We start from the raw sequence: 20,838 nt of genomic DNA on the forward strand, positions 1-20,838 counted from the left end.
GTCTAAGATCCCGGCCCTTGAGAGTCCTCCCTTGTCCGGTGCACACCGAGAAGGCCATCACTTCCCCTATTGCCGTCCACCTGCGGGATACCACAACATGGGGTGGAATAAACTCTCCTTCGCGCTCCGGCTCCTCCTCCACGACTACTCCGCTCCCTTTGTTCGCTATCCCGGCGCTATTCGGGATATCTATCGGGGTCGATCGGGTGGACGATGAGGCGTGGGGTCCAACCGGACGGCCGTGGTTGTGCATCACCACTTACCTTCAAATGAAGCTATCGACCGTCTCCAAGCCCTGAGAGACGAATCGTATTGGATTTATACCAGGCGCTTGGAGAATGGGGGAGGCCGGGACGGAGACCTCAGACATGAGCATAGGTGGGTTCACACGGGCGACGTGGCCCAATGAGATATCATCATGCGGTGCCCGGTGCCCCCAAAAGCCCTTGGTTGTGGGAAAACGGACCAGGTTTATTTAGTTTGCTTTGCACGTTGGATAGAAGTTGAGATAGCACAATTAGGCACGTTAATGAGAGGAGGCAATATTTTAATGACGAGTTTTTAAAAGAAAGTGTAGATTAGTGTTGATGCAAAGTTAGCAGGAAGAAGATGCCGTCGAGAGAAACGTGTGGTTGGGCAAAGGTGTTCAATTAGATAGTTAGGGGTCAATGGTAATTGTGCAGAGAGAACCGTGTGCTTATGCTAAGCTTAATTACCAACCAATGGAATGATAACTATAGAAGCCAACGATTAGTGCTAACATGGTGGTCTAATTCAAACTCTTTGACTCAATTATGCAGTATGTGGGGAAATACCAAAGCTACTTGGTCAACATATTCGCAAGGAATTCGGGGGAAACAAAAAAAGCCTACAAAACCTTTTATTTTCCAAATATAATAAGAAGACCAACACATTTTAAGTTACTAATAATATATAGCTCAAACTGAATTGTGTGACTGTGTTACAAATAACATGAAATTATAGATACCTCAATAGCTGTTCTACAGAGAGTGCTGCAATATCATTAAAAAAAAAGGATTGCATTGTCAAAAAGCTACTGGTAATACAGAAAGATCAGTAAAAAAAACTTACCTTATTCAGGAACAGAAAACAGCAGAAGAGCTAGAGAATGAATGGACGGCCTCTTTACATAACATGCAGGTTATATATATATGTATGGAAGCAAAGAAAAATGAACTTCTAATACGACGTCACATTTGTTATAAATATGTCCGTCTGATAAATCTTGATCCTTATTAAAGATAACATTTACACATATTTAACAACGTAGAGCTGGAGTTTGAGCCAACCCGGAGAGACAAATTTGTGGGTCTCCTCTGATAAACATGTCAGCTAGATTTTATTGCCAACCTGGGAACCTATGATTGGCGTCGTCGTGGTAAGTTGCTGCAGGGGTACCATGGCCTGCAGCCTTCGAGAGCTCCTTGAGGAACGTGACCACATCGTCAGATGAGTTAAGCAGATACCTTGCATTAGAACACTTCCTCCCAACGGCGCAGGAGAAATAGTTATCACCCTTGAGATCAAGGACAGAAGATCCCTCACGCCACGACATGATCTCCTGGGGAGGTCTCCATCCAGTTGAGGTGTTATGGTTCATTGACGCTCTCCTTTCTGATCCAGATGGCATCCTCTGAGTCTTAGGTTGTGAATTTCTTGAGTTACTCCTGCTCAATGACGACCTTCCGCACCTCCTATCAGGAGATGGCCTTCCTCCCTCGGTTCCTTTACCTTTTGAAGAATTTGCAGGTTCTGATGGAAGCTCTGGTTCGAAGAATGTATATATGTCCTCATCCTGAACAAAATTTACCAATATCATGTTTTTGTTGAATGCCATCGGAGTTCATTGCAGAAGAAAGACACGCCTTTCATCAGTCTGCCGCTGAAATTGAGCAGCATCTCTCATTTTTCATTTTCAAACAATGAATCAAGAATGCTTTACACAATTCAAAAATCCTATGTTCTCGAGAGTTACAATAGGTGCATGTTGAAAGAATATAGTTTGAAGATGGCAATGTAAGACAGGAGAGGATTTCGAAATTACTTGGGCAATTTGTAATTTAACACTAGGAAAGCAACGATTTTCAGCAAAGTTTTACTGCATGGTCTTTTGTGAGTACTAATTTACAAGGAAAACTTGTAATGTAAAATAAATCAATAAAATATTAAACTACAAACCTTTACTATTTCACGGACATAAAACACTTCCTAAGGATAAAAATGCCAAAATTAGCATAGAGGATGAGAGCATTCTGAAGCAATAAAAGATCACTCTAATGTTTTGAACATTCTAAACAGGGATATGTTTGCCCCTTCATGTTTCAAATAAATTAAAAACACCATTTAGCACAGCAAAGAAATGTTTCCAGCACCTAACAGATTATATCATCAAGAACAATATGCAAAAGAGGAATGGAGGTACACTGACGAGTGCAAAGTGCATGTAAAGGTAGGATGTAATTCTGATTATATTTCTCTAAAACGACCTCCAGTTGTATGTCATGGCTATGTAAATGTATTTCAGACAACCAAGAGGAAAGGCAATTAGCATTCTCTGAAACATCACGAAATACTGTCAGCTAGGGGCCTGAGTCAGCTGATATTGGTCAAACATAAGACTAATTATGGTTGTTGTGAAACTTATGGTGAACCTAAAAATTAGAATCAAGCTCATCTTGTTTAGCTCAAGTATACCGAGATTTGGCCTTTCTACTCAATTGAACAGAATAAGAGGTTGATAGGAACTATATAACACTACATAACTTGATATGTTTTCATATCTTTCCATAAATGAACACTTATATAGGTCAATCCAAAAGATATGCATGCATATGAATATGTTCACAAACTTTTTACAGCTATTAATTAACAGTTACCAAGCCTGGTAGAGTCAGGAGTCCGCTCAGCCCCAAAATTATTTTCAGTGGAACTTTTATAATCAAGATCAGCTCATTCAGTTTCGAGTCGAGCATAATGAATCTTACTATTGACTGAGGTTGAGCTATTCATGCAAAGCTTGATTTGTTCAATAGCTCTACCATCATATATTGCAATGATTTCTCCAAAATCTGCCGGTAAATAATAGAAACCTTGAAAAATTGCAGAAGCAATGCTATTTTATCATCAGCTTATCATAGACCATGGCATTTGGAGGAGTCAAGGATCAATTCTTGTCTTACATTTCTTCCCCCACTTCACACTTTTTGTGCTTGGATTTGCTATTAATTTCTTAAATAGCAAGAAAAAGAGTATCTTCAAAAAGCTTAAAGTTGTCTGCGATTACCTTTCCAAGGAAATGGCCAACACATAAAACATAATCAATCGGAGTAACCATGCATTTGCTATGAACTATTTCCCCTAAAATGCGATCAATTGCAGCACCCTGCACAGATAATAGACACACAAAAATAAGCCCTTTCTTATAAGTCGTATTCTACACCTCGCAGGATAAGTGCACATTAGCTTAAGATTTAAGCTACATCTAAAAATTAAACTTCCAGGTAGCAAATTTTGGGAGCAATTGCAAAGAACCTTGGAAATCAAAAATAAAAACAAAGCAGATAGTTTGTAGCTTTACAAGAAACTTAAATGAAAATGCTATCAGAATAGAATAAAAGGAGCATTTAATCTTCTAAATTCTCTCAGATATCAAAACAAAAGATGGAATGAAAAATAAAGAAATAATTTAAAGAAGTTCTACCAGGCTGATCAACTGAAGATTTGAGATGCTTAAGAGTGCTTTCATATAACCGCTTCCTCGGCTACGAAGAAGGAACATATAAAATAGCAACAACTAGATGGGACATGTATTAAACATCCAGCAATCAAGAGAGATGATACAACAAATCTGGACTCTGTATGACAAAGGTAGCATGACCTAAAGTAGTCATTATTGGAGAAACAATGTGCATGCTGTGGCTTTGTTTCCCCTTCAGAAGACCACCTGAGCGAACCGACTGAGGGGACTTTACTTATGCAAACTGAATGCTAGCAGCTTAAGGTGAGCCTATCATGAGCAGCATCGAAGTTTGATCGGCGGTGAGGAGCATACCAATGGAGCTTTTCCTTTGTAAATATTAGTTGCACATCAATGTCATTGCTTAATGGGAATGCAAAACCAAACCTACAAATGGTGCAGAAGTTTTCCTACCATATTCAAGATAAACTTCATGTCCACATTTTCTGCAGATCCTAAAAACAATTTATCTGCGGATCCAATCCTTCAAATACTACTACTAATATTATCAGCTCAAGAAATGTCACCTACATGAAGACAAAATCTTCTGATAGTTTTTATTTGAAGAGTAAGCATGTCGCAAACCTTGGTAACACCAACGGACCGAACTTCAACAGATCGGCTACCTTGAACAACATCAACAGCTGCATTGGAAATCGGGCCTGTCCATAAGTGCTGCAGCATATCTCTTGCTTGAAGTCTTCCAAATTCAACATCTGCACAAGTCATATTATAGAGGATTGAAACGGTGAGGAGGGGGGTCTAGAATCCTGACTTTGCGCACCATACAGTATAACAAGGTTACCAGAGTATTCCATTATGAGCTAGAAGCTTACCTGCATACTTATAATTCCACACGAGTGAGGTCTCACGGTGTTCAAAATGAGACCTAGGCGTTCTCTCAGTGAAATACTCGAACACATGCTGGAAAATTCAGTTAATATTAGAAGTATAATAAATCAAAATTTTGCAATTGAAAAGAAAAGGCCTGAAACATATAATCACCTTGACACTGTCAACCCAATCCATGTTTAGATGCTCCGGCATTGTCGTCATCCACTCTCCATCTGTGAGACGCAAAAACATCCCATTTTCTGCTGCCAACCACATGTTGAACTCTCCAAAGTTCTGTGGAAAAGCAAAAATGCAGTGAATATATTTCTTTGGAGACTGCAAAAGAATGAATATACAATAGTACATCATCTAGGACACTTCTGTCACTTCCACTGAGTACAACAACAGTTGTCTGTTTATCATCGCAAAGAATTGCCAAAGATGCTTTCAAATCTGGGTGCAATTTGAGTTCCATCTCCTTGATCTGATCACCCCCTATTCTTCCAGAGGATTCAACTGATTCTGTCAATGTTGCATTGAAACCCTAATATTTGGCAACATGCAGATAAAGAAAATATGTCAGAATCACATAAAGAGGACATATTGACAAACCATAGAGTATAGGCCATCAGTACGAAATACATCCATGCAATTGCTAACTGGCTGAAAGTTGATCTATCATTCTCCACTAATTCTTTGATCTTTAAAAATGAGCAGTTTACTTTTAAGTTTTGACAATTTGTGCTTCTTTTAATGTTCACCACACCAGGGGATATGGAAATGGAAGGAACACTAACAATTGACTCTTTCCATACAAACAGTTCTTCATAGATAAGCAAGGCTGCTTCGATAATTCCAAATTGAGGTATAATCAATTGCAAGGTAAAGTCACAGAGCGTCTGATAAAAAATTTAGGACTAAACTGTGAGAGGATCATTAAAATTGGCATGGGATCTGTTTCGCTGTACACAACAGACAGTGACATCCCACACAAATATTGGCATAGGGAGGCACATGATCCTTGGTAAAATCATCAAGCATTACTATTTTTCAGAAGAATGAAGACTTGAGGGATGGCAACTATGAATTAAAATTTTGTTACTGTACCCATATGTATACAATAACAACCTAGTAGTATAGTACTTATTTAATAATTATTATGAATGTAACAAACATGTCCTCAATTTCAAATTGGAGATAAAATCTGCAAAAGGAAAGGTACTGAAATATTGTGCATCTAATAATTTGTTCTATTTAACTTCTGAGTGACAGGGGATAAGAACTCTTTAAACGCAAGCATATCTAATAGAGTTTTAGATCCAGGGAGGGCAACTTCTCCTCCCCACGCTATGGCTCCATCCTTCGAGTGAGATTCGACTTCATAGCTTGTGTCTGCTTCATTAGAAACAACAGTCTTCCTTGTATATCTTCTACCTTAGAGATTCATGATATCTCAAGAGAATCTGTTACCTAATTAATAATCCCATGCATCACTATTTTGATATCAAGAACTCGTACTACAAATCAACAGTTTCGAGTGCTACAAAAACAAGATTTGCACATTCAAGAAAAATAAGAACAATTATCGGAGGCCAGTTATTTTAATCTAGCATATCAACATTCAGAGACTATCTTTTCTCCAATCAAATGAACAGTAACACAAATGCCCGGTATGTAATATCTCTGTTCCATAACTGCATAAGAGACTTCTCATCTGTTAGAAATTCCAGCATTAGGGAAAGCTAGGGGATGAAGATCTCATCCATTGGAATTCCCAACAATAAGTGAGAGGTGAATGAACGTGGAATGAAGTTTTGGATCCAAGGGAAGAAGAGGGAAAAAAGTGATCTCCTATATTAAGTGCTTTTCTTGTCTGAGTTTTGAGCTGGCTGCGTGTCTAGTCAGGGCAGCTTAGCTTTAAACAAGCGTCAAATAAGAAATATTATAAGCAATAGACACGTTTAATATTTTGAAGTTGTACTACCATATCTCAGTGCCTCTGTTTATGATCCATTAAATAGAACAGAAAAGGAAAGGAAGGAAGTGAAACTTGCAATTAGCATACAACCAACGATGATAAAGGGATGAGAATACCAATATGAGCAACCGGTTCTTGGACTGCAAATATCGTTCTATTGCTGTTTCAGAAGGTAGTAACGGTGGAACTTGCCTTGTCCTAAGTTGTGCTTCAACAACAGTATCATTCAATTCACTACAGGCAAAAGAATGTGGTAAGATAAATTTTAAGAAATAAAGAAAGTTATTATCCAAAAACACAGAAAAAAAGGGTTAATGAAATAAGCAGTATACACCAGATCAATCAGTGAAGCAAATATAAGCTTGAAAAAGATACCACATTCTTCAGATCAGGCTTCTTAATCTCAAAAGTGAAGTACATAAAAATGAATACAATGATTAAATGAAGCAGTTTTACTTTTTATATTGTGTTGCATACTTGCATTACAGACAGGTTGCTAAAAAGTTTTTGAAGGGAGACAAAAAATAGCAAAATAGCAACCAGCAAGAAAAAGTAAAGAGGACTTTAAAAGTCTGTTGTAGACCCCAGATGAGAACTAGTAGACATTTATCTAATATATAGTTTTTCTCTCCTAATTTTATGCAATTTGATGTGAATATATTATTTCTCCATCTTATGAATTTCAACTAAAATCTGATATACACTCATACAGTTTCTTTCTCCTAATTTTATGCTATCTTCTTCATGTTATGAATTTCAACAAGCATTATTCCTTGTCACTATGACTTGGAAAACTAATTGCACATGTTGGATGACTATCCAAGGAGTGATGGTTGTTATATTTCCAGTGTTCAAACTTGTCATAAACAGGATCACAAAGAGAGAAGTTTAAATAAAAAATATGCGGCGACTTCAAGCATGCTTGTTGCAAGACCAGAATAAGGAGATCAAACTTCAAATTAACTGAGGCCAGAGATCACCTTACAAAAGTTTCAGCCCAATCTTGCGCAGTATGTGTGGTTACATGGGCATAATTATGCCTATGTCGTTTTTCTCTTTCATCAGAAGACATATTCAAAGCCTGGCCTATTGAGGCGGCAACTTCAGTGATATTCCATGGATTTACTAGAATGGCACCAGCTCCAAGGGATTGTGCTGCTCCAGCAAACTAAAATTAAAATAAAATTAAGTTACAAACCGACATCTAATTTGTGGATAGATCGCTATACTATAATGGTAATATGTGAAGACGACTTACAGAACAGTTCAAGTATAACAGTGTCTACTGAACTACCAAAGCTGATGGATATGGCCTACAACTATTTAGCCTGAATGACCTCTTACACTAACAAACTTGTGAACTATCGTAATTCAAATAACAACAAAAGGCAATCTATAACAAGCTTGACACATACTCATAATCCAAGCATAGAAACCCAAAATAGCTAAGCAGATCAAGCTCACAAGGATATATACTCATAGTACACAATATTTCTTATTTTACAAAATCAGATATTTAAAAGAAGTATCACATGTGTACGTGAAAGCATACAACAAATATTCTGTTGATAAGGAAGTATTACTATGTATTGGAAGTATTCTACAAGCAAATTGCACAATAGGAATACACATGGGGCAAGGAAGTGTCTGTACTTCCTGGCACAAAAGCGCTAGCTGCCTCCTCAACTGGTATGGTGCAACCTTCAAGACCGATGAATTTTAAATCATCAAAACATGAAGCTAATTTTGTCTTATCCTGGCAATGCTCCTATAGATTATCAGCTTTTAAGTACAAAGGTGATTTCAAAGGATGAAGGTGTTGGAATCTGACACAACTTAAAGGCTTCATCTGAAACGAGACTGGAGATGATTTAAGGCTAAGCAAACCAGCTCAAGGACTATAAAGATACATATTGGCAAAACTTTATGTACAAGAAAAGCTCTTAGGGATTTCCAATGAAAGCATGCTAGTCAGTGGTCACTTAAATGACAGCCATATTTCAAAATTATGACTAGGAAGAATATAAACTTTAAGTCCACAAATGCAAGAAAACATTAAGCAATAAATAAGCAATGTTCTTGGTGATTACTTCACTTAGTATAAGAACCCCTTTCTTTGAGCCTTGACATGCCACAAACTCATAGCTTACAAGGTTCATCCCATCTCTCAGTGATGTTACGAGAGCCACATCTAAATTAGGGAGAAAAAGAGTACATTTAGATAAGAACAATAAAAATGATAGTCAAATAATAAGAGCACACACTATTACTAAAAACAGAAGTGGCGGTGTAAAAGTAGACACCAAATATTACAACACATGGCAACTTTAAATTCTATATGTAAGTAGAGAAGCAGTTTACGATATATAAAAAATGCATCAACTCTAATTTTCTACAGGATCTACAAATACAGAAAATGCTGGTATATAAACAGTAAGCTAATGGGAAAGGTTACAATTTTGATAGCACTTCAGACAGATTAAGTTCTACTTTTCCAATAAATCAATTTTCTTTACCACAGGCAAATCCTTTCCCCACAACATCATCACAACCGTATGTTCTAATCCGTTGGGGCTCTTCAAAGGGGCTTCTATAATGATATAAGTTGAGCCAGGCCATCGCTGTCAATAGCACTGAGAGAAAGTAAAGCATTGAAAGAACATCCTCTCAAACACTTCATCTTTTCATACTTGTCGGGAGGAATAAAAATGGAAACTGAAAAATCCATGGACATGGCCGAGTTGTTCCACAATAGGGTGATTAATTCTAACTCAAAGAATTCCTATTACTTCTATATTTATCTTGTTGAACAAAATTAAAGTAAGACAGAATACTAGCATTAAAATTTCTAGCAGAAATTAATAGAAACAGAAGAAAATAGAAGGCAGAAGAAGATTACCGGTTACAGCATATAGAGCACATAACGCATGAAAATCCAGGGATCGGTCCTGTAAGAAACTATCTTTAAGAAAAATTGATATCTTCAAGGTCAGAAATAGAAAACAAGAAGTAGCTAATGATTGAAAATTAAAATGAAAGAACATAACATAAACAAACTGAGAACAGCTATGTGATCACCATAGGAAATCCTAAAGTAACATATACATCTTTGAAGTTAATAGAGTTTTATTGGAATAACTTGTACTGGATAAAACCTGAAAACAATACAACAAGGCTATATAGGTTTTATATTTATTAAAGGTTTTGGACAAGCATCTAAGAAGGAATTCATTGCAACTTTATACACGCACACATGCACATATATTTATAGATAGACAGATAGATACTCACACACAACCCAGAGAGAGAGAGAGAGAGAGAGAGAGAGAGAGAGAGAGAGAGAGAGAGAGAGAGAGAGAGAGAGAGAGAGAGAGAGAGAGAGAGATGTCCAAGTTAATTGGGGCCAGGTACATGGGGGATCCTGTTCATGCATTCATTCCTATCTTGGGGGTCTTTCATAATCATTAAGGTTTGTTGTGTGAGAATTAAGAAAATCAAGTTCACTTGCCTGATTACTATGATGTATAGGTCGAGTCGCAAAACATACTTTTATTTATTTTCAACTCTGTTACAATTTTAAATCTTGTAAAATATTGTCAGATTCAATTATGATGAAACATTATCTAATTAAACAGTCCTTCTTAAGCGTTCATATTTCAAGCTAATTCATGGCACTCTATAACATTTTAGGAAGAAGGTTTTTACTGATCCAATTCATTGTCAAGTGTCATAAGTTCATCATAGGACTAATTGGGAGTGCCCAAATTGACAGTAACACTGGATAAATTATTACAATTTACAAAAGATGAAGCATGTAGTAGTTCTTAATATGAATAAGAAAAAGATATGTTGATATATTACAGCCAATAATGATGTTCCATTCTTCCAATCTCTTTTTACTTTATTGTACTCTAAAAACTAAAATCAGAAAAAGATAAATTACTAGACATTGCCCTTTTTTTTTAATTTAGCGCTTCAGATTATGTTTCAGGTAGTTTTAGAGTTTAGACCATGTAACTGAAGAAGCAGTGTAAGTGATAAATCACTGTAAGTATCCTCAAGAATGTAAAAGAACAATAATAAAATTTTCTCTCTTGAAAAAGGGACAACAATTAGAAAACTTGAGAACATAAGACATAAGCATCATAGAAATCTTGATTCAGGGCAGGTGCACAGTTACAGACCAGATGATGTATTGGAACAGCAGTTAGTGTTCCAAATCGGCCATTTATCCGTCCCACAATTTCATGGACTTGGCTAGTAAGCTTTTGATCTGGTTACCAAAAAAGAAGTAAATGAGGATCATATGTGCAGCCCATCATGTTCAGAAGCGTATGTTGCTATTTTATTACATTTGCATCATGTTCACCATCTAATCTCAACCAATTATTAAAAAAAAAATTCATAGCTATCTGTATCATTTACTTTCAATTTTCCACCATTAAATTTTATGTTATAATCTAAGTTGGAAACTATACCACTGTAGAAGCAAAAATCTTCTGAAAGGAGCATATAAATTTACGAGTATCTACTAGACAAATTTGTACTAACAATAGATGTGATTTTGCTCACTATATATGTACCAGTTATAAGAATTAAGAATCATTAAAATAGGTACTGGAACTGTTTCAACTTTCAACAAGGGAAGGATGAATTCCCGAATGTGAGAACCGTTTGAAGGATACAAAAGCTACAAAAATGGGCAAATGAAAGAAAGATTTCTCATTCTAAGTAGGCTTGCTGTATACAAGATTTTCAAGGTTTCATTTTCTGGTCAATTATAAACGCAATAAACAATATTTATCTTTCCAAAGTTTAAATACTGAAACTGTATGTATGGTAAAATTTCAATTAAAATGTTTCTTATTTCAAGGGGTTACCCATATTCAGTACATATTCAAAACTCTTTGTCTAACTATTAGATGCAGTTATTTAATAGAGTTACATGCTTACGTAATCAAATGATTTATATTGTGCAATACTATTTCATTAAAGATGAATCCTATAGAAAATAGACACAAAAGCTATAGAGGTAGATCTTACACTCAGGGACATCTGTTCTTGTCGGTACAGCAATTTGTAGCAATACTACTTTGTCACGCCATGATGGGTTTTCCTCAAGGAACTTTTCAAAAGCCAATATCTTTTGCGGTATCCCCTTTATCATATCAAGACGGTCAACACCCAGCATAACCTATCATATTCGGAAAAATAGAAAAAGGAGAAAAAGTTAATCAGGAAGAAGAAAAATCAATTACACAAAATGTAAATACGTAAAGTTCACAACTAACAATTAACTTCCATTATCCACAGTACTACCAAAATTTAAATATAATAATTATAGAGTTTCTTCAAGTAATCCTGGAAAGTAGATCAATTATGCAAGTTCACAGAATCAAATGAGATTGGAATTTTCAGTCCAATTAAAATAACAATATGACGACTCACAGGGAGGGAGCAGTTATTTCCTGATGGATGTAGATCATGTAAGTTCATTCGGTATGTAGAACACTTCGCAAAGGAAATAGAGAACAATGTTGATAAAGAATGATGAATGCAGACATATGCAAGATACTAAGTTAAAAGGTGCAGGCTAGAAGCAATACTAGAGACAAAAAAAAGCATATCCAGCAAATGATAATCTAACACGAATTACAAAAATGAATAATACATAAAAAAAAAGATAGATAACTCATGAAGTTGAGAAAAGAAAAGAACCTAATTTCAAACTAAATACTATTAATAACTTAACTCTATTTAAGATTAAAAGGATTTCAACATATCCAAAATGGTTAAAATTTAAAACCTAACTATCCACTCATTATTTGGAAACTCCCAAAACGGAATGTTCCTCAAGGAATTGTTGTATTAAAATCAATTGTGTGAGGAATGATATAAAGCATCACGTTTATATAAACCAATCCATCATGGTATGTAATAAAATGGGATGCTACACAACCAGAATAGTTAACAAATTCAGTCAGACTTAGGATGAAGCATGCCTTGCCTTATTAAGGTTATTGACATCAACACAATCATGGCTGACAAGGTGATGCATACAGATTATGTCAATTGTACAAAAACTGATGTCAACTGCCTCGTGAGACTAGCTTTTCCGCCTTCCTACAAGTACAACAAAACCATCAACCAGAAGCTTCACGAGAACTGTCACAAACAGAATCATTTTTACATTGGAGGTCCCAAAAGTACCACCATCATGTGGGAATTTAGTAATACACCACTGATCTCCCTAATGAAAACATCCAAAATCATCTCGATGAATGCCCTAATTATGGGCTTATGGCAGATATCATAGTATGTATACTTAGGTTTTTTTTATTAATAGTCTATAAATGTTTAAATACATATGTACAAGTGTGTCTGTATAGCAAGAGAGAGTTAAGCTTATATTGCCTTTGAGGAAATTTAGGACTCTCAATCAAAATTCAAAAGTCTGCAGTCTGCACATCTGATTGAGGATCTAATATTGCTGCCAAAAAAATTATTACGCCATCTAAAAAGTTTAAAAGGGGTCTTAGTCACAAACTACTTCCGACAGTTCAGGATCCGCAGACAAGAAATTGTACATAGGCTTTTCCCCGTTATATAAAAGGACTTCTGATGCCACAAATACATACTACTGGTAAAGATAGTGAAAGCATTAACCGTCACACAAAATGACCCCCTTACTCCACCAAAAGAGCTTATAATCCCAACATCACATGTCAAAAAATTAATGAATACGATTTCAAAATAGACACCTCTAATAGCATGAAGCATGTACAATTGATCTACATTCAGAAATATTTGGATCTGTCAAGATCTATGTTCTAGAATCCTGGCCTATAATCCTTGCACTTGATGCATATCAGAAAAAACACAATCATTTCATTTATAGGTCTTATGCAATTTAGGTGATGTAGAATTGTAGATCATATTTAACAATAGCTACATGTATACCTTTTGTTCTTCCACTAGATGCATATAAGACAAAAGTCAAGCACTTCATTTCGTTAAAATGACTTACAAAACTTTCAAAATATCAAGATGTCACAGAACCTATAGTCCCTAAAATATACATGGCAGACAACATATGATAACTATATCCACATAATATATACATGCATGCATATCTATGCACTGACAAAAAATTTTACCCTTCACAAAAGCACATAATATACTTTATAAGTCTTAGCTTCTGTGAATCGTGGTTGTATTTTCCAGATAGCAAGGGATATTTCAAAATAGTTCTACAAAAGAAGCCATACTATGTCTAGATCAGATCACACACAGAAAATGTGCAAGGAAAAAAATGTAGAGTTCTTAAATGAACCATTTACTAGAGAATATATCCTCTTGCCAAGGAACTTTGGAACAGTGATAATGTTTTGGAAGGCAAAAGGTTTTCCATGGGCAAAGGACCATTTGAAGATTGTGAAGTTTTTCAAAAGGAAACCTATATAAAAGGGTATAATATGGTACATGCATGAGGATCATAATCTTAGATGTTATATACATCAATATTTGACATTTTCTAAAATGTAAGGACTGCTTAATGCTACAGATGAGCAGTTTTTCTCCTCCACTGAGAAAATATTTTACTTAGATAGTTTATCCATTAATTACTTGCTAATTCTAAAGTTACAGTAAACTTCATTAAAGAAGGAATTTGCATAAGATATAAAATAATTTTATTCTTTTACCTTCCGGCCAGCAAATCGTTGTGTCAACTCATTGATATGCTCTTTAACTGCTGGAAGTTCAACTGCTCGTTTAAACCGCTCAGAGTCTATACCAATAGGAAACTGAAGATTTTATTTCAAAAATGAGTGCAAGACATTGGCAAATCTTAGATCAAAATGGAGTATAAAGTAATAAATATAAGAAAGGAGAACAGTTCTTGAGAGCATCAAACAATATTTGTAACTTCAGTGGAAGTGAGACAGAAAATTTCAGAGTTTGACGTTAATAACTTAATATGATAGAAAAATACTAAAAACTGTAATCATTTGAACCAAATAAACTATTCAGATTCAGAAACTATACTGCTGCAACTCTAGTCAGCCTTCCTTGATCTTCTACTCCTTCTGGTGTGCCCTCAAGACCAAGAATTCTGGTGCAAGCACTGACAAAGTGCCTTGCGTAATCATAAGTATGAAACCTGAAAAAACATAGAAATGAGATGGGACTTGCAATTAAGACAACGTACAGAAGTAATTAACTTGGATATAAGCAAACATCTCACCAATATAAAACAAAGAATCTAACTGTCAAACATATGCAGATAACCAACGAGGAATTTTAAAATATTCCAGGAGAATGTTAGGCCAGGGAACAAACAAGTAAAGAAACAAAGGAGTTGATTTATCATAAAAGAAGAAAGTAAGCTAGAAGAATCCTTCTATGTCGTATTTAGTAACAGATTATGTATGACAAAGTTGCAAGTGTATCTAGAAACAAAATAATGCCTTCTTTTTCGTTTCTCTTATTGTTCTTTTCGAAGAAAGAAAGCGAAAGAGACTAATGTTGGTGCTAACTCTCTCTCTCTCAAACTTCACTATTATACATCAACATGTTGCGATTAGAATGGGAGATGGCTTCTGAAATCCCAAGACATGCACTGTTTATGCTATAGTATCTAAACAAGAGATCTTCTCACCCGACTAAATCAGCAGCAAGAACAGATCTTAATAACTCTGATCGAGATGGCAGAGTCCTGTGAATTTCTGAAGAAGGAAAAGGTGTGTGAAGAAACCAACCAACTTTCATCTTGCTGTTATACTCTTTGAGGCATTTAGGAAGAAACATGAGATGATAATCATGACACCAAACAACGTCTCCCTCTTGATAGTGCTGGTTCACAACATCAGCAAACATCTGGTTTGCCTTCTTATATGCATCAAACTGAGATTGAAAACTTCGAGTAGTTGCGAGTCGATCTTCCTGTGGAAGCCCGAGATAATGAAAAAGTGGCCACAAGATATTGTTGCAATAACCATTGTAATACTGATGTACGATCTCTTCATCTAGGAAAACTGGAACACACCTCTGTTTTCGCACAAAGGACAACATAACAATATATGGTTCAGAAAACGTGTGAATATAAGCTTTTAACATTGAACAAGAAAACATAGAGGATTGACCGAGAAATGCTCAATGCATGAAATAGAGACACCTCGGCAAACGACAATTCTAATTGCGACAGACCTTCTCAGCGAGAGCTCTTGACAGTGCCCTTTGGCCTACTTCATCTGGCACATTTACACCAGCCCATCCTATCCATTTGGCATCAACATCTTTCACACCTGGGGAAAGGAATCAGAATTCTTAATTATTTACTTCTCTAATTAAAATGCATACAGAGAATGGCAACTACAAGTTGCAGTGTTAAACAATTGCTCAAGTTTGCATGATGAACGATAAGAACCAATAAACTATTTCTCCTTAGACATACAAAACAGCACCAAAATTTGAAATTGCTGACCTACCCTGTTCATCAATTGGTATCACATTTTGCTTACAGCTACTATAGATACACTCCTGTTTGACATAAAAATAATGCAATCTTTTGACTATAGAAATAGCAACAATGTCCAAATCTAGCACTTACCAAGAAGAGCACTGACTAGGCCGCCCGCACTAATCTCAAGAGACCATGAATCCTCCCCCCGCCTGACCGCTGACACTGGCAGCCTATTCGCCACCACCAGTAACCTTTGCTTCATGATCCTCGCTCCTGATCTCCTACTCCCCTCCCTCGAACTCCTCACCGTCGTCAAAGCCACCTCAGCGGCACTCCCGTTGCCGGCCACGTCGCCCTCCCACCTGGCACTCCCGACACCATTCACCACCGGCTCAGGCACGTCAGCATCGTTGCCAGGGCCATCACCGCCGGCACCAGAGCCGCTGCTGCTGGGGTCATCGCTCTGGAACACCCTGTTGAACTTTCTGAGCTCTCGATCCCGCAACAATCGCTCAACCCTCGTCGGGTTGCGTCCCCCGTACTTGCTCCCCGGCATGCGATCGCCGTCTTGATTCATGCAATCCGTCCACCACTTGATTTAACAGCTCCTCTGCATTTCAAAACAAACGAACCGACTTGAGAACGAATCCATGCACTATGATAAAATAAACCAGATCAAACTAAACTTCACAAATCACATCAAGAAAGAACAATACATACACACACACACAAAAAATAGAAGCAAGCAGATCGTAACAACTATACATCGGCATTGCGAAATCCCAACAAAAAAGAACGGATTAGGGTTCGGATCGAAGGAGATCACCACCTAGATTCGGATCAAGATGATCTAGCCGTCAAATTTACCCTAACAAACGCGTATATAAAACGGCAGCAAATGGCAAATTCCAAATAAACAAATTAGAAGAGGGAGTGACAGCAAAATAGAGAGAGAGAGAGAGAGAGAGAGGGAGAGAGAGAGAAGATCACCGCCTCGTCTTCCACTCGAGAGTGAGAGAGAAGCCTCCTTCCCCTCCCTCTCTCTCTCTCTTAACTCCCCGCTTTTATAGCTCTCACCGGCTGCGAAGAACGCATGCAGGTGCCACACGCCTTTATATAGCATCATATCTCGAACTCCAGGCCCCGACTTAAAAATATAGCAACGCGTACTCCCACTACCTGATCGGATCCCCTCCAACCCTCACCTGCAGGAAGACCCTGCATTCCACCTACTTGCCCCCACCCGATTGGCTGGCTCTGTCGACTTCTTGCAGCAGTCGGGCGTCCCGGAGGAGTGGGACTATGAATTTCCGGAGTGTGAATTTAAAAAAAAAAACCAAACAAATAAATAAATAAATAAAGAAGAGCAGCTCGTTTCGTTGATTAAATTGGGGGTGAAATTGAAATAAATAAATAAAAAAACACAGCTGTACTCCAAAGAGCGAGAGCGAGAGAGAGAGAGATGGAATGGGGAATGGGGAATGGGGAATGGGGAATGGAAGTCCAAGACAACGCCAAACAAGTGTGCGTAGTTGGCGAACAGAGGACAGGCACCATATATAATAATAATATAAACAAGGGAAGATTTGATACACCCCTTGCTCGCTTCACTTTACTACTTCAGCTACCCTCCCCCCACTCATTCATTTATTACTCACTCCTCCTCATTCATATCAGTCTTTGTCTCTAACTCATATCTCCTCTTCTCCACCTCCTCTATACTTTTGTTCTTATTCATCAGACAATTTAATCGGGTTGAGAATTAATTCTCTTCAAGAGGCTGAATTCATTCAAGTCTCCTGCATGCACTCTCTGATGTTATTAGAAGATCAAAGAAGTAGTAGTGACTAAGGAAAGTGATGACTGTCTTTAAATAATAAAAATAAAACAAAAACAAAGGAAAGGAAAGGAAAGTGGAGGAATTAAGTAGCTTTATTCCTTGAGGATTTTATAGATAGAAGTGAATTAATGCTGAACTATTTGGCAGACTTTAGACCAGCAGATGGATATACATTTGATGCTCTCATAGCTACCTTGCTTTTCTTTGATGCCCACTACCAATGACTGGTCATTTTTGTACCAAGAGTCTACCTCAAGAAACAAAATCTTATAGTATAGAAAGCTAATGGAACATCTATATAAAAAGCTATGCCAGTAGCAGCACAAAGGCCAACTATATATATATATATATATATATATATACAAAGTTGTTTAATAGTCATGAATTTTGTTCTTAATTCTTTTCTTCAAATATAGAAGCTTGTCGTAAAACAAATACTGTTGATGAATAACATTTCTTATTAATTAATACAAAGTAGTAGACATATTGGAAAACCTTTGCAATGGCATTAATAAATTTGGATATTTTCCTATACTTTTATTAGTTGTCACAGTCAATTTATTCCTTGATGTTTGACATCATGAAACTTTTGGCTGAGCTTAAAAGGAGAAGGATAAAAAAGTTTGTACTTACCTTTTGATTAGTTATCCCCATGCACAGTTCCTTGAGAAAAAAAAATATTTAAAGATCTTCAAATATTTGTTGTGAAACTGGACAAAATCTAACATACAAAATATTGACTAAATAAATATCTTAATATTTAACACCTATTTAGATATGACATGCATGCAATTAATGAGAACATATCAAATAATATGACCATGTAGATGCTGTAAAATTCTTCTTTCTTCTCACAAAGAGACTGCAAAAATAATATCAACCACCAGGGAAAGTAAAATGATTTCTATTTTTATTTTTTCAAGGATAAAGATAAAATATTCGTGCCATTTGGAATTAATAATTATATTTATAACGATAAGGATGGATATATAAATGCGTAGAGGCTAATTTGGAAGATGAGAAAGAGATGCTGGCCTTTCATATTGACTAAGGGCCACTTGGTTGCCAAATAAGAGTAAATAAAAATAGAATTGGAAGAAAAAGAGGATTTATTCCAGGGGAGATTTTAATTTTAATTTTAATTTTAATTTGGTGGTTGCAAAGAGATGGATAAATGCAGGAATAAAAATATAAGGTAAGATAGTGGCTGGCTGTAATAGTTTGGAATAAGGGATAAAAATGATTACATTGATCTTATTGCTCTCTTTCTAGTTGAATGTGAAAAAAGTATTTATTATTATTTTTTTATTTTGAGAACTATAGGAAATAGGTTTAAAATTAAATAGAATTTTTATTTTTATTTTTCAACTATTACATATTATCTTCTCATTATTATTTTATAATTTTTGGCTAAAAATAATATAACTTAATCCATCATAATTTGCACAAAATACAATACCATCATAACTAACATAAAAAATGAACAATCTATGCCAAAATATTTTTCACTATAAATATATTCGAATACATTACTAAGTATATTATAATCACGTTATATATTCAATCAAATTTAAACTATAATATATCACTATATTCTAATATATTATCAAGAGGACAAATAAGTCAATTGGGTTTTAGAATAAGTGAGTGAATTACTCTAAAATTTCTATCCTAATGAATAGAGAGATATTCGGAATAAGGATACTACTTTATTCTATGTTCCTATTCCGCCACCCTATCCCGTGTTTTTCATGTTTATTTTAGAATAAAATAGATTTATTTTGGAATAGGAGAATAAGTATGTGTATATATAGAGAGAGAGAATGAAAAGACCAGAATCTGATACTGAAAAATTATGTGTTATATATGTAAACTTTTTTTTGTATGTGGAATTGTGGACCATCATCTTTAAAAGATCCCTTTCATCGCTTTGGGATATATGGGCTATCTTTATAGAAAATTATCACACTTAAGGATGGAAATTAAGCATCATTATCTCATCCCTAAAGGTTTACCTTAATTAATCGGACATGTGTATATATGTTAGCCGCCCTATTTGCATAACAATTGATATCAGAGCTAAGTTCAAGTAATTTTAACATATAGAGTTAATTAACATATGAACTATATAAGTTTTTTTTTGGTTGCGAAAAGCCAAAGATACTAGTTACTAATTTCTTGATTGGATTACATGAGAAGAGAAGATTATTTAAGTAATCACATGTAAGCAAGGAGAAGCCGTAGCTCCTCTTCCTTTGTAGCTAAGGTTCTAATGGTGTCATTAGTGTATAGTTAATTATACTTTAATGAGCATTAGGCTCGCCATAGTTAGCTTAACTAAAAGGTGCAGAAGCTGGCCATCATTAATTGTTGCTTACGCTTTCCAAAAGGCTTTGATGCCACCCCCCAAAGCCTTTCATCACATTCGTTGTCTTTGCAAAAAGGCTCTAACTTTGTTGCCTCAAATGGATCTTTAAAGTTTTTAGCCCATCTTTTGATTACCATCCAAAAGAATAATCTCAAAAACTTTACAACAAATACTAATCATCATCTTAACAAGGAGTTAGCATAAGATGCACACAGTAGCTTGTAGAGATTAAACCATATTAGGGATTTGTTTTGCACATATATCGTCACTTTTTAAAACCGGACGGTTTTTATTAACTCACCAACTTATCTAAAAGTTATAGTATTATATTTATCTAGATTCGATAGAATCAAGCAAGGGTTTAAAACTTATTACACAAAAACTAAAAGGTTTTTGAAAAAACATACCTGCAAAATATTAACTTTGGAGGAGTATTCATGGGACCTCTGAAGAATGAAGATAAACTCAACCATTTTAGAGCCTAAGGATTAGATAAAAGTTAGATAAAAAGTCTTTCATTTTGACTAAAAAGTAGTCAAATGGTGAGAGACAGAGGAAGGATTTGTGTAGATTCGGTATGGTTAGTGCAAGTTGAGAG

The 20,838-nt window shown here is 35.8% G+C and overlaps 1 protein-coding gene across 6 annotated transcripts; it reads right to left on the bottom strand.

Annotated features, from left to right (window-relative positions):
* Nucleotides 1–1,145: 1,145 nt before the first annotated feature.
* Nucleotides 1,146–20,667, bottom strand: LOC140797189 (alpha,alpha-trehalose-phosphate synthase [UDP-forming] 1-like). 6 transcript variants are annotated; one of them, XM_073150476.1, is made up of 18 exons: nucleotides 20,648–20,667; nucleotides 16,180–16,642; nucleotides 15,777–15,874; nucleotides 15,229–15,617; nucleotides 14,616–14,730; nucleotides 14,273–14,374; nucleotides 11,613–11,763; nucleotides 10,754–10,842; nucleotides 9,469–9,517; nucleotides 8,660–8,760; nucleotides 7,550–7,737; nucleotides 6,686–6,803; nucleotides 4,956–5,135; nucleotides 4,763–4,885; nucleotides 4,594–4,681; nucleotides 4,343–4,473; nucleotides 3,305–3,403; nucleotides 1,146–1,816 (listed from the first exon to the last, which is right to left on the bottom strand). In XM_073150476.1, the coding sequence occupies exons 2-18, from the start codon at nucleotides 16,607–16,609 to the stop codon at nucleotides 1,361–1,363; spliced, it is 2,907 nt and encodes a 968-aa protein (XP_073006577.1). In that variant the 5' UTR covers nucleotides 16,610–16,642; nucleotides 20,648–20,667; the 3' UTR covers nucleotides 1,146–1,360. The 6 variants fall into 6 exon arrangements, with proteins under 6 accessions (XP_073006577.1, XP_073006584.1, XP_073006607.1 ...); XM_073150483.1 differs by lacking the exon at nucleotides 20,648–20,667 and adding an exon at nucleotides 18,506–18,522; XM_073150506.1 differs by lacking the exon at nucleotides 20,648–20,667 and adding an exon at nucleotides 17,023–17,866 and having other exon boundaries at nucleotides 1,146–1,903.
* Nucleotides 20,668–20,838: the final 171 nt, after the last annotated feature.

Source organism: Typha latifolia, chromosome 1 (genome assembly GCF_019914945.1).
Source record: "Typha latifolia isolate L0001 chromosome 1, TyphaL0001v2, whole genome shotgun sequence".
Lineage (NCBI taxonomy): Eukaryota > Viridiplantae > Streptophyta > Magnoliopsida > Poales > Typhaceae > Typha > Typha latifolia.

What these genes read in the sequence shown, in the direction of transcription:
- LOC140797189 (XM_073150476.1), bottom strand. Translation starts at nt 16,609, where the DNA reads ATGAATCAAGACGGCGATCGCATGCCGGGGAGCAAGTACGGGGGACGC. An exon ending in ATTGGGTTGACAGTGTCAAG is followed by an intron (nt 4,682 to 4,762) that starts GTGATTATATGT and finishes TGAATTTTCCAG; the next exon opens with CATGTGTTCGAGTATTTCAC. An exon ending in GTGGAATTATAAGTATGCAG is followed by an intron (nt 4,474 to 4,593) that starts GTAAGCTTCTAG and finishes TGACTTGTGCAG; the next exon opens with ATGTTGAATTTGGAAGACTT.